The 27,052-nt window shown below is 30.0% G+C and overlaps 2 protein-coding genes and 1 long non-coding RNA gene across 14 annotated transcripts in view; 1 reads left to right on the forward strand and 2 right to left on the reverse strand.

Annotated features, from left to right (window-relative positions):
- The window catches only part of LOC130903759 (glucose transporter type 1), a 555,907-nt gene that overhangs the window by 433,243 nt on the left and 95,612 nt on the right, over positions 1-27,052 (forward strand). The gene's annotated exons all lie outside the window — the stretch shown is intronic.
- On the reverse strand, positions 288-19,485 carry LOC130903766 (uncharacterized). Its single transcript, XR_009060777.1, has 3 exons — positions 19,377-19,485; positions 6,877-7,080; positions 288-2,297 (listed from the first exon to the last, which is right to left on the reverse strand). It is a non-coding gene; the product is annotated as an uncharacterized LOC130903766 (long non-coding RNA).
- Positions 21,539-26,418, reverse strand: LOC130903764 (serine/threonine-protein kinase rio2-like). The gene is made up of 2 exons (XM_057816030.1): positions 26,113-26,418; positions 21,539-22,051 (listed from the first exon to the last, which is right to left on the reverse strand). The coding sequence occupies exons 1-2, from the start codon at positions 26,317-26,319 to the stop codon at positions 21,809-21,811; spliced, it is 450 nt and encodes a 149-aa protein (XP_057672013.1). The 5' UTR covers positions 26,320-26,418; the 3' UTR covers positions 21,539-21,808.

The following is a 27,052-nucleotide window of genomic DNA, read 5'->3' on the forward strand; positions in this document are numbered from 1 at the left end:
CGTCAATATATACAGATGTGTTGATGGTTGCACCTCGATATTTCCCTCTCAAGTCTGGAATTGCGAAAATTTTCACCTTAATACTTTCCAAGTCAATCCTTTGCTATACCGGTATTTTTTCCGTCATAATAACAAATGTTTCACTTCAAAGAATTCTAATAATTTTATTGAATTCAATGGGCTCAAAGAGCTATCGTTTGATAGATCAAACATCAAAAGAAAATATAAAAACGTGATTTGTGCTGACATATATTCCAAATATCGATGACTTGAAATGAAAAATACAATTAAAAAAATAAACTTTTAATAATGCAGAAGTCCATAGTATCGGCATTTACATTTTGGAAGCAGTTTTAAAAAACTTAATATAAAACACTTAAGACATTGACTGCCACGACACAAATGAGGTGTCATAATGTAAATCATTTGCAAAAAGAACAAAATAGGTGATGGATAGCACTGAAATTAAAAATATAGAATCTTGATGGATACAAAAAAATTTACTTTGAACATTAGTTATTTGGGCATAATTTCCAAATAAGTCTAGAATCTATGGAATATTTGGAATTCTCAATGCATGAGAATCCATAATTATAATCATTTCAAACCTTAATTTCAACTTGGTGATTATTTGTAAGTAAAAACCACAGAATTTGTTAGATAATGAAGTGTTTCAAAGAACAGTATAATCGGCAAATCCATCTGTGTTACTCACAGAACGTTTAGATTCAAAACTTTGTTTTAGAAATCCAAATAACGATAAATCTAAAAAACTTATTACGTAGTATAAGGCAAGAATTCAACTAGTAAATATTCTTATATTAATAAATTTGAATGAGTGAACAAAAAGTAGCATTGACATTATTAAAAAAAGTTTTGCTTCTAATTTCTAAGGTAGAAGAATGTGGGTAACAAATATTTAGAAAAAAACTCTGCCCTACTATTAGTGAAAAAAATTTAAATTTGGAATATAAACAATTAATTTAAGAAAAAAAAGAATGACTTCAAAGACTACAGAAGATGTAAGGTGAAGTAACAACTTGAAGCTAAATAAAAACGCTACCAGAAGTAAATAGTTGGTAAATTGTTCCCATCTAACATAATTATAAATGAAACGATTTATGAAGAATTATAATATAGTCGATTTCATAATTAAGTAGTAGGTAACCAATATAAAATAACTTAATAAATTTAGATACTATATATAGTGGCGACAAAGTAATAAAATCTATTATTATGGAAACTTCCGAAAAATACATAATTTCAACAATCATACCTTTTGTTCACCCTGTCTTAGGTACCTGAAACTCTTTCACATTTTGAAGATATTATCAATATGTGAATAACCTTCCAGTATCTAATGATTGAAAATTGATAGTTTATTGTTTGCTTAAATTGAAACATAAGGAATACTGATGTAGGAATAACTTAAAACAAACTTATCTAATCAAACCAATACGTTAATCAATACATTTGTCAACCTAACTTCAAATCTATATTAAGAATGTCGATAATTGAAAAAATAATTACTGAGATCATTAAAAGTCTCAAGAGAGAGACAAAAACAATATATCAATTAGACCATGTGCAATCTAGGATTGTAGAATATGTGTACTCAATCAAATGGAGAACAAAAGATGGAATAATGAGCCAAGAAAATAATATACGTCGGAGTGAAAAGAAAAGAAGAATAGAGAAGAAGAACAAATGGAAAAAGAGAAAATCAAGCTTTAGGAGAATAAACCGCCATAAATTTTACTGGAAAAAGAAATGAAAAGGATTGGTGAAGCATTTTGGAAAGCAAATATATTTTGATGAGATCTGACAATAATGAAACATTATAAAGTATTGTTATAAATTGTTGAATGAGAAATAAGGTTAATTATGTTTTGTTATAAATAAACAAAATAATTGGTAAATAAATAAAAATCAACTTGGATCAATAAAGAATTCCATCTTTTGTGAAGAATAAATAGAACGCATTGAATCTTATTATTGCATTCAAAATGAATGCCAAATGTTAATAATTTATTATCTTTTACTACGGTATCAGTTTGACTAGTTAATTGACTTCTCAAACTATTGATAACTTATTAATAATCGTGAACGTTTTTAACAATAGCATTAAATCCGGAATGTTTGTCTGCTGTGTAAGAAACTATTCTTCTATTACCATCGGGCTCCACGATAGTATATTCTCCTTTTACTCGATCGCCATTTCTAGTTTCCCATTGTGATTTAATATCATGAGTATGTAAATCGTGAACGGCGTAATCGAAATGGTATTTAGCAGGTGCCTGGAAACATTTTAAATATTCTAATATATCTTACACGTAAGGACAATTTTGGAAAATTCTAATGTTAGTCGGATAAAGTTAATTATAAATAAAGAATAATTTAAAAGTAACTAGACCAAATTTGGTTAATTGCAAATAATAAAAGAAACATATTTAAATAGCTGGGTGAATAATTCATTTCATTCTTCGTTAAGATTGACATATTTTCCATCGATGTTCGGGAATATCTAACGCATCTCGAAAGAAAGTTTAACCTTTGCAAACTACAGTTCCACCGCACATATGTCTTTCCGGAGGAAATCGTTTACATGCAAGTGTTGTTAAATTTTTGGAAGTAGCCGGTAATTGCTGAAGACTAAATCTGGAAAATATGTCAGATGATAAGTAATTCGAAGCTTGCCTAAGCAATTGCGGCGGTTGCAACGGTAGATCGTTTTTTCTTTTATAGCTTCACGTAATATTACAACAAAATTTCCTTAATAATTCTCATACATTGCTACTAATTTTGCAAGAAAATTTTCTCGTTACAAATATCTTTTCAAGATTGCTATTGTGTCAACTTTCTTCTGTTTTCTATTTAATAACCGAGCGTTGCCCGACTCATATTCTAATACTGAGACTATTCAGTTTCTATCGTCTATATACTAATAGGTTACAATGTGACGTTATCATAAGTAATTTTTTTGATCTATAAATAGGAGCGGGATGATGCAAAAGGATCAGCCGTAGTATACAAAATCGCAGTGAAAGTAGGGCTGTAACTCTCCATTATATTATATTTATTATAATATATTCTATTAATAAAGGGTATGAAATGATACAACTCAATTAGTCCTTCGGAAACAAAATCAATTCACGAACACATTATACTCCCTTCAGAAAGAGTGTAGAGTAATAAATCAATCTCTCTCCTGGCCACCATAGCCGTAGTCACATTTAAGAACAATTTATTATTTTATTAAACCTCAGCAAATGAATCCAACATTTATTTTCTAAGTAATTTATTGCATCAAGTTCAAATTTCCAACTATGTTCACTTATCGGCCAAAACAATTCCTTTGGGGTATTTTTAGAAAAGAATGATGTTGACAGGCAAATATTTCACGCCCTTTATGGTATATACCTATACCACACAGGTTAATTTGAAAACGATTTGTTAAATGTTTTCTGGAAAAAATGATAATTAGGTACATTTTACAAGAGGGTAATAAAAGATTAAGATCCTATAAAAGAAAATGCCCAATACACAATGCATTTCTAGCGCAGTGTTTGTCACAGAAACGTTTACAAAACTTTAGTAAATAATCAATATGTCGACCTTTGAAAACTATACTCCATACATAAAGTGAAGACGCATATACTTTCTGTTAACGAGAAAGCCATGGCTTTAAATGTATATAGTGCATTAAAATATCAGTACACTTCAATGAGTGTGGATGATCTAACAAGTATGTGTTCAAAGATGACAGGTCTACAAACAAGGAAAACAAGTGGATGTTTAAGTGGTCCTAAGTCTCGGTCAGGAAGGCCAAAGGTTTACATCAATGAAGATTAAAAATATGCAATACTCAGGAAAGTCCAATCATTTTACCTTCAAAAGAAAATTCCTACCATTGATAAAATTTTGGCGTCCTTTTTGGAAGACGGATGGCCACCAATCAGCAGAAATAAGCTTTGGCAGGTTCTACATGAAATAATTTTTTGTTGGGAAGAAATCATGTGTTGGAGAAGGTCTTATTTACGGACGATTAAAAAACTCCAGGAGGAAGGAAAAACTATTTTTTATTTGGACGAGACTTGGGTTAAAGAGGGGCACACTGTAGGAAAAATATGGCAAGATAAGACTGTTAACAATTTCAGACAAGATTTCTTGGAGGGACCATCAACAGGATTGAGAGTTCCATCAGGGAAAGGCAGACGATTAATAGTAACACATATTGGCAGTGACAGTGGTTTTGTTGATGGTGGCCTACTATCAATTGAATAAAAAAAACCGGTGACTATCACGAGTATATGAATGCAGATGTGCTCGAGGAATACTTATACAAATGCTAGATCTTATTCCAGGCGAATCTTTGATTGTTCTTGCTCTGTATTAACTCGACTCCAAACATTTATAATCACAACTTTTAATCAGAATTTTTGAAATATCAAGTCATCGGTCAATTTAAATTTGTTCATCTTAGAAAATATGAAACATGACCAAAAGACAAATAATATATTTATGAAAGTTATTCAGAGGAAATCAATGTACTGTACATTCCTGGGCTTATCAACATCCTGATTTCAAATAGAATGGAATGCAAAATAAAAATTTCTCGACAAATTACATAAGTTAGATCATCTCCTTATTCTTATATTTCGTTTGAATATATATGTACAATAACCAGAATTAGTATAGCGGTGGCAGTTAAACAAATAAAGAAATCACAACATACAATGATTTATCTAACCGGAATAAAAGTTCTTGCGGAATGTGGAACTTCCTTCCCATAATACTATAAATATTTTTTTTTCTATTCGGATATTAACCTCAATCAAGTTTATTGAATAATTGTGAAATTTTTTTTCTATTTAAGTGTTTTTACATTAATTTTTAGTTTGTTTTTAAGAACATTTTAGGATATTTGGTATATGGATTACTATTTTGTAAGATATTATTTTTCTGAAATACAAGAGTTGCTACTTAAGTTTTGAGATATGTCAAATCTGACATTGCCATCAAAGGCTTGATTATCAATGGAGAACGTACTCAGAACGTGTTGTCATACGAGTGCTATTTGAGTTCAGATATATGAAATATTCATGTATGAGTCTTTCAGTAACTGGAGATGTTACCACCGTTCCATTAGAGCAACGTAGAACGGTTAATTCTGAATGGTACAACAAAATTTGTTTGTCAGAAATGGAAAAAGCGGTTGATGCGTTCAAATCACATATTTTGGTGGTACCCCAATTGGTTCAAACGCATGTATAAGTGGTTTGATCTTAATGGAGAATATTATAAAAAAATAAAACCATATACAATTATAAATATTTGCTCTTATTTGTCAAATGAGAAATATCGATCCAATAAGCCAAAAGGCATCAATTCTAATAATAGTTAATTAATAAAGGAAAAATTCAACTTGCAAAATTCAAACAATCCAATTTCTTCATAAAGTGATCCGTTCCATGCGTTCATAAACCTATTAGAAGTTGGAATGGAATACATCATTAATTGGCACTCAAATATGATAAACTCATAGAAAGAAACGAAATCTACTATTCGGGCGAATTTTACGCTCTTTTAAATATTTTCTCAAAAGAGAAATTTCCCTATTAAAAATGCTATGCTAACAAAAATTAACTGGCAGTCTCTTATTTCGGTGAAGTGTTAAATGAAATGAGTAGATTGCGAAATAATCCATAAGACGATATTCTGCACAGCTATTATTTAACACATAATTTATAATAATAAAAATACGCATCCCCAGTAAACAGAACTAGAATGATTAATATCGACCACCCTACTCTTCTGAAACAGAGGCAATAGTTTAAATTCAAAATCTATATTAATCATTTATTACCTATTTTTTAGTTGGATTTATTATAAAAATGTATTCTTAGTTTTTTCAACCATTGCTTCAATGTGAAGTGAACGAATACAAAACTACACTCTTATTTCATAGAAAAAAATCATCAATGAATAAATGTACTATATAAAATTCTCCTTGTATCCAGAAACTATTTGTTTAAGCAAAACAAATGTATTATTAAGCCTTCTTCCTCTACCTCCTGTATACCCATCTTCGCCTAATCTTCTAGCCATTTCATTCTTTGTATTTCGTTCCCTTCAACCATATCTCGCTACATCTCTATATCAATAGTGATTGGACCTAATATTGTTCTTATTATCTCTCTTTCCGTTATTAGTAACTAATTTTCTTGTCATTTTCGTCATTGCCAATATTCATTTCAATCTTTTTAGTAAATATTTTGCATTTCAACATATTATTATTTGTATGATCTACTTCCTTTTTTATCTATTTTTTATCGTCTCTCTCTATTTCGATTAGTCATTATTCTTAGATATTTTTTATTTCTTAAACTCATAATCTCCTATTCCATCGATATCCTCTTAAATTGCTACAAACATCATTTATTTATTCATCTGGTGTTCATGGGTTTGCTTTTTTTTATTTATATAACTGCATGTATCGCATCAGTGGTGGATTTAATTCGTATTCATCCACACTGTCATTCTTCTTATGTTTTGCTTTACTCACCATGGGTACTTATTACTGATACATAAGAAACCTTATATAGATTCAACCAAACAATTGTTTCTTAGAAGATGACAGCAATCTCTCCATACGGCTCTTTCATTTTCTCATCCGTTTCCACTGACCATCTCTTTAACGCTACTATTTGCTCTACCTTGAAATAATTTGACGTAAGAAATTCTTAACCAAATCCAATATGTGTATATTCGATTGATCCAAGATTGAGTTAGAAAATAATGGTAATGGTCTCAGTAGTGCACATCAAAGTGCTAATAATTAATTGGAAAGATAAAAAAATATTTGTATATGCTTACATGATAGTCGATGTCATGGTCAGAACTATGGTATCCTTCGTCGCCGTGACCAATTTCGTTGGCAGTTGAAGCAACATGTGAATAGCTGGTGGCATCTTCGCCTCCGAAATGGCCGCTGTCATCGTATCCTCCAGCCAATTCCAAGTGATCATAACCACCGCCTGGTCGGGCATAAGCTACCGCGACTATTGCAGTGGCGTACACCTAAAAAATAAATAGAATACATTTAAAGAACTACTACAAATCAATACAGTTTTCACACCTTGGGATCAAAGGAAGAATTTGTACTAGTTGGATATAAATCGAATGATTAAAGATGTATTTCACTTTTCGAAGTATTTGCTGAATTTTCAGTTGATAATATAGCTCACTTCTTTTACAAACTATAATGTCAAATAATCCTGTTATTCTTTCATCATTATAATATTGTTCAATCACTATCTCTTATTTTATTGATACCAAATATAGATTGAGAAATGATCGAGTGATGATAATAGAACAGAAAAGAGAATTATATATACAATAAAAAATGGTAAAGGTTCGGTGTATATCAGAGGAAGACAAATTGATCAAGATAGCTTTGTAGGAGAATATGTATTTTAGTATGCTCTACAGATAGCGTGAAGAGACTGAAAAATATTTTTCTAACCTCATTACTTAACAGTTTGCAATAATATAGCAAAAAGTCCTTCAATTTTTGTCACGATGTTTTTCAATCCTTCGCTGTTCACAGCTTCTTTCCAATTCTGAATGCAACTATTTTCTAGATCTTCCATTATATAGGCTCCTCTTCCTTCCTCTTCCTCATTTTCCCTGCTGGTCTTCGATGTTTATATAGTATTTCAATGTGTTCTAACCTAATTATAAATCTCATTGTATCTTCTTTGAAAATTTCAATCCCACATTAGCTCTTCTCCTTCAGTGCTTTTTTCTTCCTAGACTCCTCATTTATCCTATCAATCTAACAAATCTTCCTCTCTCTTTGATATTCATGTCTGGCATTGTTATGGGGGATTTTATTACAAATTTATTTATTCCTATTTTAGTTTTCCTTTGCACGTATTTCAATGTCAGTGCGTTTATGGTTCTGAACGAGCTATTATAGCTCTCATGTTATGCAATTTTCTTCTACTACTACCCTTAGATATACATAATTGGACTCTCTCTCAAACTTGTTTATCGTTAAGCACAAATGATCTGATCCTTCCTTAGCAACCTTGATATCATCGCTTGGTTTATTTGCAATCCAGACTATTTTGCCTCTTGATCTCTAGTAGCTATTTTAAATTGCTAGTTAAGTCGCCTGTAAAAGACATTAACATTTATCATTGAATATTGCCCCATCGTCATTTAATTCAAATTACGATGCATAGACTCCGATGAAATAAAATAGAGGAATCCTAATATCTTGGTTTACTCTGTTAGCATTTTGCTAATTTACAGCTTTTCCACAGGACTTTTATTTCGTCCAACGTCATCCCAGCTATTCTTATTATTTCTGTCGGTATTTCTAGTGGGTATACTGGTCATACTTATTCTGTTATATGTTCATTATGTAGAAAGATAAGCTAAATATATAGTTTGCGATATGATGCGAATCTAAGTTAAATATGTTATTGTTATTTAGAAAAAAGTTATTTATACTCCCATAACAAATCAAAATTATTGCGGTTGTATCAGCTAAAAACTCTTTTTTTTTCTGCAGTAGATTCTAAGACAACTCATTTTTTACAAGGCAATTCTTATTGAGAGAATTTTACTGAAATCATTACCAATTTTACCAAATAATATTATTATCAAATAACTAATTAGTAATAGAACATATATAGAGCAAGAATTTCACAACTAATAATGAATAATTTAATAATTGGTTTTATAATAAAAGGAAAAAACTTTTATTGAATATTTCGAGTATGTATTTTTTCGTTGTGTTGATTGAAAATTATATATCAAAAAATTTATTTTAGAAAATATTTCCAATATTTTATTTGTAAAACGAGTGCTAGTTAGATTTAATATCAAAAGTTCCAATATATTGATATGTTAATCATTTGAATCAAATGTCACTTTAAATTATTGAATAATGCTGATATTTAAGAAATGTACATTATCTCTTTTATTATTATTCAAGCAACAATTTAAAGTGGTAATTTGTAGTACTACTTAAATATTCAAATTTTTCTGGTTGTATATGTACTTTTCGCTAATTTAGAAATCAGAAATTTATTAGGTAAGCTTCTCAGCAGTGTTTTAAATAGCATTAAGATTTTATTTTCCGAATTACTGCTGTGTCACGAGTGTATCCAAAAATTATCACAAAAACAATCACTAGCACTAATGGCACATAAGATATCCACACAATTACTTACAATGAAAATTTGCATGGTTGATTTTTGAAAAACACTGTAAACTCCAAAGGAACAGAGTAAACTAAATTATAATAGCTTGGTAAGAGATTATATAGGATGCATTATGTGAAAGGACCCCCTTGAGTTAGCTATTTCCCACTTTGGTAGTGAAGAACGCCTTCCCTTACATCGCATATCGCTTTACTTTCCAATGATTTGTAGGTGGGGCATCCCAGGAATAATTTAGAGCACTCTAGTTATTATCATTTCATCTGTCTTTGGTGCGATATTATTTCTATTTTTATTAAAATAACTTACAAGGTGAGCTAAACTTAACAATAATAGTTGAATCTATATTTTCATTTTATGGATTCAAAATGATATAGACCGCTACATCAATATATATATAGTAAGCACAATAAACGAAGTTGAAATGAATTCTCAGTAAAGGTTTCTCATGAATATTAATCATAATAATCGTGATAGAAATGGTAAAAAAAACACTTTTTTGTATAGTTTAAATGGAAAAGAAGATTTCACTAGAAAAAATAAATTGAGCTTTTTTCTCATATATTTTTGTAAAATGGATGTAAAATCACCGTGAAATGAATAAAAAGATCTACATATATTGAAAATACATGTAATTCTGAGTAGCGTGAGAATTTGATAATTTATGAAAGGAAAACATTTTTATATATTCAAAGAAAGTAGGCTCTAAAACTTATGAAGATTTGGGAAATAGTAAATTGAAGAGATTTGGGAAATAGTAAATTGAAGACAATTTTAATAAATTTAAAAAAATATATATTTTGGACATTACAACACAAAATATATTCAAAATTAAAATAGTTGAATATGTTTTCACAGAATATTTGCTTTTTTTTATTTCTGTTGCATCAGGGAAATAGTTTTTGTTTGAGACAGTGTGGTTTTGGAAATATCAAACCTAAAATATCACAAAAAATGAGAAAGTACGCAATGATTAATTTCACAATATTTCATGTATTTCTTGGAATTTCTCATAAAATGGCTTTTTGGATCTACTAAATAGCATACAACTCGCTTGAGAAAATGTATGGTGTGAAGCTTCCGTACTTAATTCTAACGGTGAATGCTTTTTTTCTATTTAAATATAAAATACTTACTGCCCATCAATTTGGGTAACAAATGCACAAATGATGCTGTCCTTGATAATGTGGTCTCTAACCTAAACAGGCATCACTCCACTGCAACAACTGATTTTTCTAAGGTTTTCGATTGTGTTAATCATAATATTTTAATCAACAAATAACAAGTCGGATGTCGCATATAGCATTTAATAGGACACCGAGGCCTTACAGTCTGCTGAAACGAACTTAATAAGGAGATTCAAATTATGTTGGTGAAAATACTTCATTAAACGATTATGAAGACGATAATCAATACCATTTCAAGTTTCAGTTATAATGATTAAAATGCTAACTAATTCTGGAATCTCTAAAAAGCGAGTGCAATAAAGTAGAGGGTGCACTCATCTATCCTCTCCTCGCCTCCTTCTCGCTCCGCTTTGCGAGTAAGTGAAGAAATCAGGAGTGTAGCTGTAGATAGTTAGCACCCCTAATGCCTCCACTCGTTAAGTCTCATATATCAAGACCCAAGTGAGAATCTGGAGCAAGCACTTTACTAAAAATCACTGTCTGTGGTGTGGAAGAATTCGATTGTTATACCAAATTATTATCCACATTCACTGTACTATATCGCCGATTACGATAATGAAAATATCTCCGAATCTAAATCCGATTAAATAATATCAATTTTATCAACCGAATGGATAGGTCACATTCCATTATAAAAAGATTAACAAACGGATGATTTATTACTGAAATAATTAGTCCAACTAAGTATTTAATCATAGAAACCTGCAGTTTAATCATGTTTATTTTTGGAGTTTTAATAGTAAATTCTTCAATTACGTAATTTTTTCTAGAGTAGAAATAATTAAGAAACGATTGTACTAACTACAAATCAGAAATACGGTTTTTTTTTTGATATATCTTACTCACTTTGGCTTCATTTCAAGGGCAATTTTTTTACTAGATAAATCATTTTTATCCTGTTATGATTAATGTTTATCTGGCTCTAGCAAATGGTCGCCAATGATTCATCTTTATTACCACACTTTATCTCTGTGAGTTTGCCTGTTTGGGTGGAATTTTCTAATTAAATGTTCCACCTATTGATTCTAAATACATGACTGAAAAATTGTTGAAATATCTGATAATAACTCATAAAATACTCAACGTCATTTTTATATGGAACATAATATTTAGAGTTTTTAATTTTAATTCTACAAATAGATGGCGCTACAAAAAGTTTTATGAATAGCATTGGCTGGATTTGAATTTTTTTTGGCTGCTACATATTTTTGAGATGTAAAAACTAAGGAAAAATTATTTTTTTTATGTTAAAACCTATCTTTATTTTTAGTTTATTTTTATTTTGATATTAATGATGTAGGCGATCTATTGATTAATATACTCGTAAATACGCAAATACGCGACAGATCGAAACGTCAAATTTTTACCTATCTTTAACAAATAACAAAATAGAAATAACAAAATAGAAATAACAAATAACAAATGAGACCTTGAGACTTGAGACAAATGAGACTTTAGCCAAATGTAAAAATACTCATTTCATTAAAAACTATATTTTCACTATAAAACAACAACTTAGATGTCAGTTTTTTGTGTCTACCCTCTTATCCAGGTATACAAGGAAATGAAGATACTGACAAACACGCAAAAGACTCTACGGTTTGCAGTGATGTACATATAATAGTGAATATTGCGGTATATACTGACGTGAAGGAAAATATCAAAATGAAATTTAATCTTCAGTGACAATATGAGTCGCAAGGATCATTTCAAAAACTAAAACAAATGAAGGAAAGTGTTGAACAGTGACCGCGAAACAAGTCATAGTAACTAGACTTAGAAAAGGTAATACTAAAATTACGCACGAATATTTACTATGTAGAAGTAACAAACCTATTGTAACAAATGTACAAATTGTAACCGCGAATTTACCATAAGATATATACTTTTAGAATGTAAGACTACAATGTAATTTTCCAAATGACATGAAATCTGTTAAATACGTCTTTAATCAACAAATCGTGATGTTGATGCGAAAAAAAAAATTGAATTTTAATATCAATCGATTTTTTCTATAGAAAGCATTATACAATCAAGTTCTCCATTTCAAAAGAAAATTTCACTACTTGGTATTCGTTTAAATAATATAAATTTTTATAAAGCGCAGCGGTGAACTATAAAAGTGCTGAGCTTAGCTGTTAACGCTATATATCCCTAAAAATTACACAATTATTCAATAAATGATCTTTACAGATCAATTTTTATATCTTTATTTTTATTGTTAACAACATTTGCACAGAGTAATTGAAATATGTTGATAAAAGTATTATTTAAATCGAACAGTTGAAATGAATAAACATTTTAATAAAATATAATAAACAAATCAATTAATGCCTCAAATTAGTTCGTAGTTCTTTTTGTTGCTTCTTAAATTACTTCATACTCTCTGAAAAACTCTCACTCATGATTCGAGCTTAGTCCATCCTCTAATTTAAAACTTTTTAAGTCCTTAAAAGCAAAATTAGGCGTTTATAATATCAAAAAACATGTCTCTCATAGCAAAGGTGCTTGTGATTGTGATTGAGAGACACTGTTAAAAGACACGCATATCATACCAGTGTACAACGTGATAACGACCAACACATCATTTCAACAAAGTCACTGTTTTAATGGACGAAAAATTTTTAAAAAAATGTAAATTTTGTGTTATGTTCTCAAGACAAGCATGATTCCCATGAAGCTAAATGTGAATCTTGACGTGACCAAGCAATTACCATGAAACATTGTGTGTCAATGAAGACTAACTAAAATGCAAAGTTTTCTCCGAAGAAAAGTATCACAAATGTAGAATTTAAGAAACAACAGAAAAAAAATAAGAACTAATCCAAGCCATTGATTTATATATTCATTATATTTCATTAAAATGTTTATTTTATTCAACGAATTAAACAATACTTTTATGAAAATATTTCAATTGTTCTACGCAAATTTTATTCAAAATATAAATAAATATAGCAACGGTGAAGATTATTTAAATAATTGTGTAATTTGTAACGATCTATTGCTTAGCTCAGTAGAGCTCAGCACTTTTATCGGTTACCGCTACATCATATAAAAAATGATTTTTCAAACCAATACTGTGCAGTGAAATTTTCTTTTGAAGTAAAGAACTTAAATTTACAACGCGTTTTATCAAATGAAAATTCAATTGTGGTACTGAAAAGTTCATAAAAGTTGATAAAAATATGATAATAAACAAATGAAATCTATAAAAGAATTTATATTTCACTATAATCGCTAAAATAATTGTTGACTGATTTTCAATAGCTTTTTAAAAATTAATTCTTCAATTTAAAATACAGACAATTTTCAAAAACTGTTGGATGGGTTTCTATCATCAAGTGGTGAAACGGGTTCAAGTTGAGATGATCTTCAAATGGTAAATACTTTGAAATCTGTCAATCACTGCTTGATAAAAAATAAAACCAACGTAGAGATAGGCAGGCAATCTCAATACATTTGGAGCAAAAGTTTAATTTACATATTTATTAGTTCGCTTGGAGAACACGCTACTATCTTCCAAGCCTAGATATTGGCTGTGATGGAATGCGGACGCTTGATACTCAATAGACGCCGCAGGAACACAGTAACCTCAATCTGTTCAGACAACATAGCTGTCATACAAGCTATAACGGCTGAAAAGGTACGCTCTAGGCTAGTGCTGGACTACAAGACAGTCTCACAGAATCTGGCGAGTGATGGCTGCAAGATCCAGCTCGTTTGGGTACACACAAAGGTAACGATGAATAAGACTCAGTTGCCAGACTAGGATCGGCGAACCCAACAATGGCTTCAAAAACCATTCTTGGTGTGGCCAAAAGCACTGCCACCGCGTCTCTCCATGATCTATTCGCAAGGGAGGCTCGACAGAGATGGGTGAAGAAACCTGGTATTAGACAAGCTAAGGCTCATATAGATGAACCCTGTGCGTGTCTTCCTAAACAACTACTCCAACTAAACTGGCGCGAAATCCGACTAGTGACCGGACTGGCATCATGGACGATCCAGAGTACCGAACGTATTTTTTTTGGATTATGTTCAGGGATGTCTCCTGAATGCAAATCCAAGTGGGCGTAATGGAGAGCATCCGCGTCATTCGCTATCTTGAAAAACACGTTTTACCCAATATTTCGCGAACCGCGCATCCTCCGACAGAAATATTGGAGATCATTTTTAACGATAATAATTTTTGCCATTGTTACTCATTCGAAATGTTTTTTTATAACGAATAAATTTTTAATTATAGCGCTTCAAACTTTTTACAATATATTTTTGCTAAATATACAGTTAACGTTTCATGATAAATTAAATACTGTAAAAAGTTTGGAGCGCTAAAATTAAGAACCTATGCGTTATACAAAAAAGTTTTGAATAAAAAAATGGCAAAAGTTATTATGTATCTACACTATCTTTGTCGTACGGTGCGCGGTTCGCGAGATATTTGATAAAATGTGTTTTTCAATGCCCCTCATGACGCCCACTTGGATTTACATTCAAGGGACACCCTTGAACATATTTCAAAAAAATCTGATCTCTAGAACTTTGCAAGAAAACAGTACCCGGCGCTTGGCCTACAATGACTATACTAAAAATCAGTGAACGATTTCCAATTAATTAAAAAATTGTATTACCGGTGAAACTGATTAATTTTATTTCGATGCTTATTTTACAGTAACCATTTTGTATATTTTCAATCTATATTGTAAAGCACAGAAACATAAACTTTATCAGCATTATTAATATTCTGTAGACATCAAAGTATCAACAAACATCCTCTATTTTTTATGCAAAGCATCAGAGTGAAAACCATGAACAACTAGTTTCAAAGATACGGTTCATGTGTTTTGCATATGCGACAGTACTGTCGAATGAAAGGTGTAATAACAGCGTTACATTATAATTTACACGCAGAGGTATGCTCTCGCTTAGAACATGTTAAAAGAAATAAATGAAAATGCACTAATTAACAATACCGTGAATTTTAATATAATTGCAGTTTGTTTAATAGCGAAATAACAAAAAACAAGTAATGAGAAATGTGTTGTTGGATAACAGCTAAAAACATTTCTGTTCAGTTCATTTTTCAATTTAAATATTGATAAATTCGCTAATGTTTTGTGTTGGATCATATAATTATTTTTTTAATAGTTAAAACATCGTTTTATGACTGCACGATGCAAAGTATACGAGTAACATGCTTAGAAAAATGAAATTAGTATTATTTACACTAAGGGAAAGATGCCTCTAAAATTATAACTGGAGTCATAAACGATATTTCAAAACTACTTTTCAAAAATTCATGAAATGCTGTTTATATGTCGAATAAAAAAGTATTTATTGACAATAGAAAATATAAAAAGCAATTAAAAAGCATAAGTGTGTATCACTTTGAAACATAATCAGAAAGTTTTAATTAAGCATTTATAACAATGCAAAACCAAGTTTTGATTCCATATTGATAGAAATCTTTCATTTGTACCCTAAGCCATGTCTTTAACATCACTGAGCGCAGAGAACTGGTTGATGGTTATATACTCTTTCGGCTTCGAAACAGGAAACAATCACTGGGTGTCTAATCTGGCCCGAATAAAGTCTAAGCCGTCGCAATAATTCCCGCGTCGTTTTAGCAGTATGAGGTATTGCAAAATACCTGCACGTTTACATTCTTGTCAAAGTTAGCGTAACCCTACTAGTAGAAAGTCATGTCTTAAATGTTTGATGGATCCTTTCGATCTTTCCTGTAATTAATAAGCTCTGACTGTAGAGAAATTGACTTCTAATTCGAAGGAATTATAAGATGAATGATACGAAACTAATATATGAATATTATATGAAAATATGAGTTCTTGATGATCTGGTTTCAAAGTATCCCTGTTAAAAAGGTTTTTGTTAAAAATTTGTTGTTTCACTTTCATGAGATAATATTGAACACATAATAATCATTATTTTTTATTGCCAAAGAAGGTGGGGATGTCTTTTTGTGGACACAGAGAAGTCGAGATTCAAATTATGGAATATCTCTGTCACATTGCTCTTGTTAATAATTGTTAAAGTGATTGATTTTTGGAGAACTGTATGCATTTTACGCTCATGGCAAATATAAAATTGATAATATTCCAGTAGTAATTTAATAATATTCATTTCATCCTGCCTTCATTGTGCTGGTCATCGACACAAGGTCAAATTACGTAATAATTTAAATATTGAACTATCACAACAAATTTTGTGGTAGATTCCAGGAACTGTGAAATTACTAAGTTATTTTGTAAAAATAGTGATCGTTTCTTTATTTTAGTACATTTTTAAATGAGATTCAAAAATATCATCTTTTCTCATATAAAACAATGGATAAAATATTAAACCCTTAAAATGTCATGTTGAACTGGATCTGAACACAAGCATAACATCATAATCCTCTTAAGAGATTTATGGAATAAAGTGTAATTATAAACAGGAATCTCGTTACAAATAATTGAAACATGAAAGCTCTTAATACGTTTCCTTTCATCTATTTAAGCACATATTACGTACTAATTGAGGTCTAATAATTATAACTTATTGGTGCATAATATTTTACGTAACCGTATTATATTGGAATATTGGATTCCAATGAAATGCTTCTCGCTGGAATGATTTAATTTGTGGGCAACTGGAGATGTTAAGCTTTCATGGTTGAGAGACCTCGCCTCCTAATTTTTAACGATATATATAAAATCGCAATTTTCAACTTTCTTTGAGTATTTCACTCTTCATGTTACAGAATCAAGGAAATTTGATATATTTATATACGTATAGTGAAATAAGATCGTTAATATGTAATATGTGATAGATGAAACATTTTATATAAACAGAATATCTGACGATAGAATTATTATTTTACCGTGGATAAAGAAAATGAAGTTTTTCATATGACAGATAAATTCAATATTGGAATATTGAATTCAGAAACCTGATATTGTTGAGTTGGGAAATATATTTGCTCATGTGTTGAGAGATTTTTGCCCCCCAGAGAATTCTTCCTGTTTTCTAACCTTAATAGTTCATTTGGACGAGAGAGATTTTCATTAGACGAGGAACTTATCGCATACGTAAACGACTATTTTAAAGGGAAAGACGGTATCTATTATTTGGAAGGGTTGAAAAAGTTAGAGCATAGCTGAAGTAATATACAGATTGAGTTTTATGTATGGAACGCCTCAATTATCTCAGAAACGGCAAGTACGATTTTTATAAATTTCTGTGTACAGCTGTCTTGTGATACAGCCTGTATTATGGTGGTATTTACATTGTTCTTAGATATTTACTTTTTCCGGAAAAATAATGAACTTTGTTATTTCCAATAGATCACCTTGTATATTTTAAGCTTTTAGAAATCCTTAAGAAATACTAATTACTCTTCATGTAATATTCTCTATACCATAATTTCGGAGGTGGCTATGAGTGCTACAATGATATTAGGATAAGGTGATAGGCGTAGAAGTCAACAAGAAACGTGTAATATCAGTAAATTAGAAAAAAGTGGATATTCAAATTAAACGAGTTTATTTAATCTACTGAATGTACAATATTTATTGTAACTTTTGAGGAGATACAGTAAATGTAGCTATAACTCCGAAATTATGGCATTTAGATGTAGATGTAGATACCACCATAATACCGGCCGTATCACAAGATCCTTACGCACAAAAATTATAAAATTGGTACTGGCCGCTTTCGAAATAATTGAGGCGTTCCATACATAAAACTCACTCTGTATAGACTTTAAAGAAGACTTCATTAAAAAAGAAAGTGGTTATGGAAAAAAGTCTTCTTGCTTTGTTAGGTCGGAAACTTTTCAATCAACCTTCGTACATATACGTTTCGTGTAGATAATGTAGCGAATGATATAATATTAGTATCCAAATTTCTTTATATTTTAGTTCAATATTAGGTTGTCTGTCGTAGATTCTTGCAGTTTTTTTGTTTAAACTTTATAACTCCTATAAGGTTATTGAATATTTTTTTATAATTTGGAAGACTTCTATAAGAAGTTTGAATGGTCCTGACTGATTTTTTCCATTTGTTTTGGAATCGTGAACAACTTATTTCAGAAATGCGTTAGTCAACTAATTTTCCAGAGTTTTATTAAGTTTTTCAATTGTATTTGAATAAAATAAAATTCTTTTCAGTGTCAGACGAGAGACATTGTATTTTTTCGTCTAGAATTATAGGTTATAATGAAAAAAATGTTTTTAGTTCATTGTTATCATACAATATTCAATAGAAATTGGTTCACCAGTATGAACAGCGAAATATTTACCAATGCCAGTGATAAATATAAAAACCATCAAATTATAATCTTGGACTAAATAGGATAAATGTTACAAACCAAGAAGAGGTACACTCCGAAGGTAATGAGAGCTCCACAAATACCTACACATGAAGATGAGTCATCATAGAATTGACAAAATAATAATATTGTCGAACTAGATTAAACGTTTGTTTTGGTTGTGTTGAAGTGAATGCCAATGCGTCTCTAATAGTATTATGAACTTCGACTTTCAAAACAATAAATGCTTCCAATCTTTCCTGTCGTCTCAAACAGTTTAAAATAATTATTTCTAATTCGATAGAAACTTTTTCGAAAGCCGCTTGAAAACAGGAAAGTATAAGTAGATTTTTGTGTATTATAAAAAAATAGTTGTTTGTTAGGAAATGAATATTATGTCAATAAGACATAAACAACGTATTTTACAACCCATACAAGTGAATTATGGACATGAACCTTAATTTCGAATAAATAATCCTCGTTATTAGAGTCTAGATAATTGTTTTGACTTTGTGACGCGCTACAGTGATGATTTATAATTTAGTCATCGCAGTCCTCAATGTTTGTTAGAACTCAACTAACCTCGATAACTTACATATAAAACATCGAAAAGATATAGTGGTAAATATAAACTCTAATGTTACTTACTTCACTTCACACCTCAAAAACAGAATTTTTTGAAACTAAACCTTGACTAAATATAGCTGATACATAAATATAACTGATAATATATCGGGTTTAGTCATATATTAGAAAGAAAAGTATGTACCGGTATGCTCGGCGGCTCATTCCAACATTAATTCTTATCAACATTTATCTACGTTCAATTATAGTAACATCCGATTTCGATTATTTTTTTTAAATCTTCGTTTTTACGCCGAATTTACGAAAAAAATTATGGAAATAGAAAAAAAATTGGTTTCGGAGCTTTTAATGTTCATGAAAATGCACTGTTTCACGTATAATTGTTGATAACTTTTTTTCAAAGGATCAAATAAAGTTGTTAAATTTTTTTCGTAATCTACACAAAAAATCAAACAAATTGAAAGAAATTTATACAAAAATGTTGATTTATCATGTTTTTACAATTAAAAATAATAACAATTTCTTTTAAAATTCAACTTTTCGCGCAAATCATTGTTTATAACTTTTTTATTAAGTAATCAATAAAGTTATATGAACAGAAACATTCTTAAAATCACTTATTGTAATCAATGTTGAATGTTAGCTTTGAAAAATCGAAAATTTTCACCATTAAAAAAATGGTATCTTACTAAAGTATTTCCAAGATCGTTCTAAAATTATTTTCTGGAGTGTTGGTAATAATGGCTTCGTTATTGACGGTGATTATCACATTTTATCGATCGTTAATGATCGTCAAGTTATCAATCCACTATGTCGCCATTATCGTAAAAATTCAACGTTGTGAAAACATTTTTAAAAAAAATTTTCTAAATCGGATTGTTTTTCGATTTTTTAGAGCGTCAGATAACAATATGAAATCTTTAAGTGAGATAAAAAATTCATAAATAAAAAAACATTTCTCAATTTTTTTCACAATGTTCGTTTTTTGGGTAAATTAACAAAAAAAATATAGGAACTGCGTTTGATGCTTTGTAAAAAAGTTATGAACGATTATATACGAAGAAGTGCGTTTATGATAACATTTAAAGTCATAAAACTATAAGAAATCTCCAGGTGAGATATTTCCCAAATTTAATCGAAATCGGACGATTTTTCAATTTTCTAGAGCCAAAAAAAAACGAGAGCACCGCGAAATTATAAAATTACCCATTATTGTGATTATAAATATGTGAAAATACATTTTTACTTGGAGGCTGATAATAAGGCTACGACATAAATTATCTCCTCAAATCTCTATCTCGTTTTTATTGTTTTCCACCCAAAATGGAAATATTACGGAATTTTCAGATTTTTTATAATACATGTTTTAAAAATAATTTTATTGAATGTGAAACGCTCGTCATATGCAATTCAATTTTTATACTAATACTACTCAGAAGCTTCCAAAATGAGCTGGGCGGATTAACATACATGTGTATTCAAGTATGAGGGAAAAAATTAACTAAAAATAACAGAATTAGTATACATTTGATATGTTATCTACTCTGGGTTTGTATAGTTTTGTACTTTAGTTAGGTTATGTATTCTTATTAGTTAAGAAACGGAGGGTCAAATTATAGGGAAAACCTAATACGAGTTTCAGAGGTCTGCATATTTTAGAAAAATTCATTTTCTATCAAACATTCATGTCTTACTAGGATATGATCAATTAGAAACCCCTTTTTCTGAGATCATTTAGATTCTTTTCGTCGTAAGTTAGCACAACTGTTTCCATACCTAATCGGATATACTCAGAGTTAAATCTGAAATATATTTTGCAATTTCATATTTAATTTCGTGCCCATGATCTTTAGAAAATTCACATGTTTTACGAGGGTAATGAAAAATCCAATACTTGAATGGCCCTCTGAAGAATGTTTGGTGTCGCATCCGATAATTTGAAGCCACCTTTTCTTTAAAATTGAAACAATCGGATGTAGTGGACTCATAGGAGTGTTGTTTGTCAATTTTAATTTAATTGAGAACATATAGTACTCGTAAAGAAAGAAAAAAGGTATATGTGTAATAAAAGTGACGAAAATAATCTGCAAAATTATAGCGATTATAAGTCGTAAAGAAAATTTTATTAGACAATCCTAAACATCAATATATCTCTTGGTGCCTTAAGGATTTCTTGAATATATACTTTTGTCACATTTATATATAAATGAGTGGTGAAATAACAATTTATGTGATGTTCTATCTTATCTTTATTTACAAATAAAATTTTATTGTTTTTAAGAAAACGTCTCATAACTAAAACGCCTGATGACTGCATTGACTGATAATCCTAAAATATTGAAAAAATAAAAAAAGGAAGCTATAATGATAGATGATAAGATCCTCTCTGTATCCTTCATGTTACTAAAAAAACTAATATGATATGATCTTTTCCAATCATATATTTATTTGGTAAAATGTTTTTTTCAAAATATGATATTTAAAGTTAATTCAAATCACCATGCACCTTGATAACCTCCATCTAAAGAATATGCATAATCTGGAACATCTATAAGACTTTGCGGCGCAAATGTAGTACCATTCTGCGTAACTCCCAGGGATCGAGCTTTGAACTTTGAAAGGGCTTGTTTTGTTTGTGCTTCTGTCTTCTCGGCTTTTTTCTCGTCGATTTCGGCTTCAGATTGTGAAGTTTCGTCTTCATGACCATCTGTTTCGTCTTCTACTTGTGAATCTACAGCCTGAAACAGATTAATTGTATGAACTTGGAATTTCTGGAATATTCATACTGATCAGAATTTTCACACTACTACTACACCAACACTCACATTTACACTATCTGATATGCGTATCGATAACCAAGTTATCGTCTTCGGACACTCAAGGTAAACTATTTACTTTGATTATCGAAACGGGCATTAGAAGGTATTATTGTGTCTGTTGGTCTAGTGGTAGTATGAACAGTATATTCTGGACATATTTATAGACTCATGGAATAATTGGAAGGATTTTTCTTAATTATTCATGTAAAATTTACATCAGGTATATTTGTGTATAATAGGTATTAGGGTAATAGGTATATAAATGTCAAAAACGTATGTCATTTCCATGAATCGCTTTTCATAAGATTTTTTTATAAATATATATTTAAAGAAAAGAAAGCGTAAGTAATTTGCCATCATTTTGTGATCTCACCTACCCTGTTGGTTGTCCCCAATTTCTTTTAGATCCTGGTGACAGCACTCTACCTGTTCATTATCATAGTTTCCTTAGTTATGCGAAAATCTATCGAGATAATATGCAGACAATATAATTTGATATACATATTTGAAACCTAGGAGACACCAACAATACTGTTAGCAATGGAATTGTTAGGAGATCCTATTGACACAGGAATCCCAGCCGAACATCAGGATATATGGTCATACAGAAGTGCAGTATTGTTGGTGAATGTGCTTGAGGACACAGTAATATGACAATTTTGACTCTCTTAGAGAAGTAGATTGTTTTCCATAAATTTTGGATAAGATTTTTGAAGTTAGTTTTGATCATTATCAAGCTCAACTGGGTTTTCCGAAGTGTTATTGGTGGCGTTTTTTGACATGGCGATATGCAGATCCGTTTCTCTAGTGATTATAGTTAATTGTTTAAAATATAAGATACGCTAATATCACATATTAATAACTGTCATGGTGGAAGCCGTAATTTGTGTACTTGAAAACGTAGAAATTTGCTTGAATACTCAAGGCATCAATAAAAAATTATATTTCTATATATACCTATGTAATCGGATATCCAAAAAAATACAATCATTTTTAGTGAATTTTTGTAAAGGTAAAAATCATTTATGAGCCACCATTGAAAATTTCTAAAATGCTTTTCTTTTGTAGCGAACACGTGTCTCATACACTTCTGTTTTCAATTTACTGCATGATCCTATAAAAGTGCTTTAGGAACATATTTTGCTATGCTATATAAAAAAATAATATTTAGAATTAGACATTATATTCATTGACGTATCAAAGTTATTTTTTTGCATAATAATTTTCATTTCTCCTACATCTCTATACACTTAGTACAGCGATGTTCTAACCTTTTCTTAAAATATTTGAAATTTTAATTCTTATATAACATTATCTCATAAAAATTTAATATTATTGTTACAGAAAAATCTTAGAATATTGTTTTTCTTTCTAATCGTTACTAATGTACCTACTCGAAACATTAAATTTTTTTCAGATTACACAATTAGACTATTATAGTTTATATCGTAACATTGGAAAAAATCGAATACGGTTATTAATTATCTATAGCTTTTAAAATAATAGAGAGAATACAAAGTTTAGTATATTTGTGTCAAGAATATCAAATGCTTCACGAAATTCGCTATTATGTAAACTTTCGTATAAAAGAACTATCTTTTGATAATATTGATGAAATTGAAGGAAATTGAGAAATTGTTATTGAAATTATTAGAATTACTGAGCAATCAATCTTGTTTAATCAAAACGTTATCAAATATTATCATAATCACAAATTATGTAATAATAGTATTATACAATTGTTTTCTGATTAATAAAGGAACGGTTGAAAACAGTGAAAATATTTTTATCTGAAAGCAACTACATAATTTCATGAGTGTTTGACTACAAAAAATACTCTATCAACATAAACCAATTAAAGCAACTTTTCATATTATTGTTATATTATATATTTCTAAAATATTTGTTAACAACACCTGAAAATCTAGAAAGATATATAAACAAATAAACGTGATGATATGGATAACTAAAAGAAGAGAAAAATTGAAAATAAATACTTCAAATTACTGCCCGCACTAGCAATGAACTTATACAAACCGTGAATCAATGGATGAACGCAATCCAAATTATTTCCATCGGCTTTATCGTGGTCTTCTTAATGATAGATATGGTGTCATTTCTAACACATTTTTCAGTTTCGAAAAGAAACAGAAATCGCATAGTGCCAAATTCGAGTCTAAGTGTCAAATGTAGTCAGACTAAAAGACTTTTAGAGGAAAACCTTAAGAATCAAATTGTTCCATTGTTTTCATTCAATTTTTCTATAGATAAATCTCTATTTTTGTCTTAAGGTCAAGGTCATAAAACCAAAATTTATCTCTAATACCAATTTGGGCCATGAAATTCGTATCCAGATGAAGACAATTCTATTCGAATGTTCAAAAATTTTTGTTCTAATCTAAAATAGAATTTTCGATTTTCACATAATCTTACTTCTTTGTTGTAGCAACAGAATATAGCACTGTGTCTGGCTTATATCAAATTTTCTATCCCACTAGCTCAAATAGTTCAATTCCTAGCTAGAGTAGATTGTCTATAAGTTGGGAAACTTCAAGGGGTTTCGATGTTTGTGGAACCTCTCTTCAGGTCTACTCGTGATTTTTAATTTCATATGGAATTGATTGGATTTTGAGATCTCTATGTTGATCTTTTATTTTTGAATATACAAAGGAGGACCTGAAATTCCTTAATATTAAATTTTAGAGCGTTTCTATTCATGATTTACTTTTTGTTCGTCTCTCTCTTTATTTGCGGCCATACATTTATGTACATCGATTTTGGAATCTGCTTGCATATCAATAGTATCTACCAGAAAGCTATCAACCTATCAACCAATACCCGTACTTTATTTTAATCTGTTTAGTTTTTTTTGTAACGTGTTCCTTCCGTTTAATTTTGTTATTTTGCTCTTTCTTCAATAAAGATAAAACTATTATTTAGAGTTATTCAGGGTTGCTCTAGTATCTTTTCAATAGGATAGATATGTACTAATTTATATTCATTCAATATCATACAACAATTCTTAGACCAGTGCTCTATATTATCAACTGTCTTTTGTAGCTTAATTGTGATAGCTTCTAATTCTCTTTATTGCTACAACTCTTGTTCCAATTGCAAATATTGTTGGTATTATGATTTCTTATTGACGAATAAAACATTTATAGAAAAGATATAACACTGATACAAAAACTACCTTGTCATACAGTTGAATTGATTGACTTGGGTTCAGGATTGTTCTTTTTCATTTTAACTCTGAATGTTCGCTGGCGTAGGTATGACTGCATTATTTGTTTATCAACAAAAACTCTTGGAATAAAGGCACTCATTTGTCATTTATGCAAATCAGCTTTGGACTGAGCCATACGAAATCATGAATTCATTAAAAAAATTTTGTTTAATTTTTTTTTCATATTTTCGTTGTGTTCAAAGTCTTAAGGCCTTGTCTATACCTCATTTCCACTTTTGAATCGGTCATATCACACAAAGTTTAACATCTTTCTAAAGCGGCTTTAGTAGTAGACTGAGAGGGTCAAGCGGATTTAATTTGCTTCTTGTTACTGTTTTTCTCAATACATGAGAGTATGAGACAAATTAGTGGGAATAAATGCACCGTTAAGAATTGAAAATTCATTCATTCATCATACTTTGAATCACATCTCGTAGATGTCGATAAGTGCTATCAAAAATAATTACATTTGAAATGTATTGGTAACAAATAATGCTTCGATAATCTCATTTGGCATAATTTCATAATGAAACAAACATTGCTTGAATATACTTAAAACTAATTTACGTCTCATGGAAAATAATCTATTGAAAGTAAATTATATAAAGTGGTAAAATTCAAAATATGGGAAAAATTGTACGTTAACATCAATTACCATCTATTACCGTTGACCATGGTATGTATCTTTTAAATTTAAAGCAAACAATATATCGAAACAACGTATCGAAATATGCGTTTTATATGAAGTACTTACATTATCCTGAGACAACACTTCTGTTGACGGATCTCCTTCTTTGTTAGACTCAGCATTTATTTCGTTATTTTCGGACGAATTGTTGTTTTCGTCTATGGAATCATCCAAGTTTAGAGTATTTACGGCTCTACATATTTCTTGAGTGCTACCTGTTTCTCCACCCGTTTTTTCTATTGCTCCTGCACATATTTCTTGTGCTTCGGCCATTATAATTTGTAAAAATTATGTTCCTCTAAATGATTACACCAATTCTTAATGTGTGGAAAACAATATTTTCGAATAACGTTTTTTTATCAAAGATTCTTATCTTTGTAGATTAGAGATTATAGGAAGTATTATCAACACATATACAGAGTTGGATTTGATAGATTGATTATAGCATTTAATTGAAGCACAAACTGTAGAGTGGAATTTTTCGAATAAAAAATGAATTGGAAGTGACAAAAAGGAATCAATGTAATTTGAACAATTATTCGTATCGGAATTACCGTTAATAGTTTATAGAACTGAACAGAAAAAAGTGACCAAGGACATCGATGTTTTTGAATTGTGATTATGCAAAAATGCATCACCATACAGTTTATTAAACATTGCTTCAATTGGTTTTGGATGGATACATAAGTATATTCCATATCCATATTGAAAAATCGAGCCAACGTTTTTATACTTGAACAAGTGTATGTTTACACAAGATTAACGGATACTTTCGACAGAGCTAGATACCAATGTTGATTTATAAAAACAAATAAAGATATAAAGGATTAGTTTAAAATCTTGCTAAAAATTTCCAGGTTCGCAATTCATATTTTCAAATGTTCATTTAATAGAGCGAATAGGTTCAAAATATTCGAAAAGAACAATTACATGTCTCGTCTGACTTGGAACTTGAATAAGAACACGCTATCAGACGTCTTGGAACTTTCCAATAAATTTGGCTGTG

Source organism: Diorhabda carinulata, chromosome 2 (genome assembly GCF_026250575.1).
Source record: "Diorhabda carinulata isolate Delta chromosome 2, icDioCari1.1, whole genome shotgun sequence".
NCBI lineage: Eukaryota > Metazoa > Arthropoda > Insecta > Coleoptera > Chrysomelidae > Diorhabda > Diorhabda carinulata.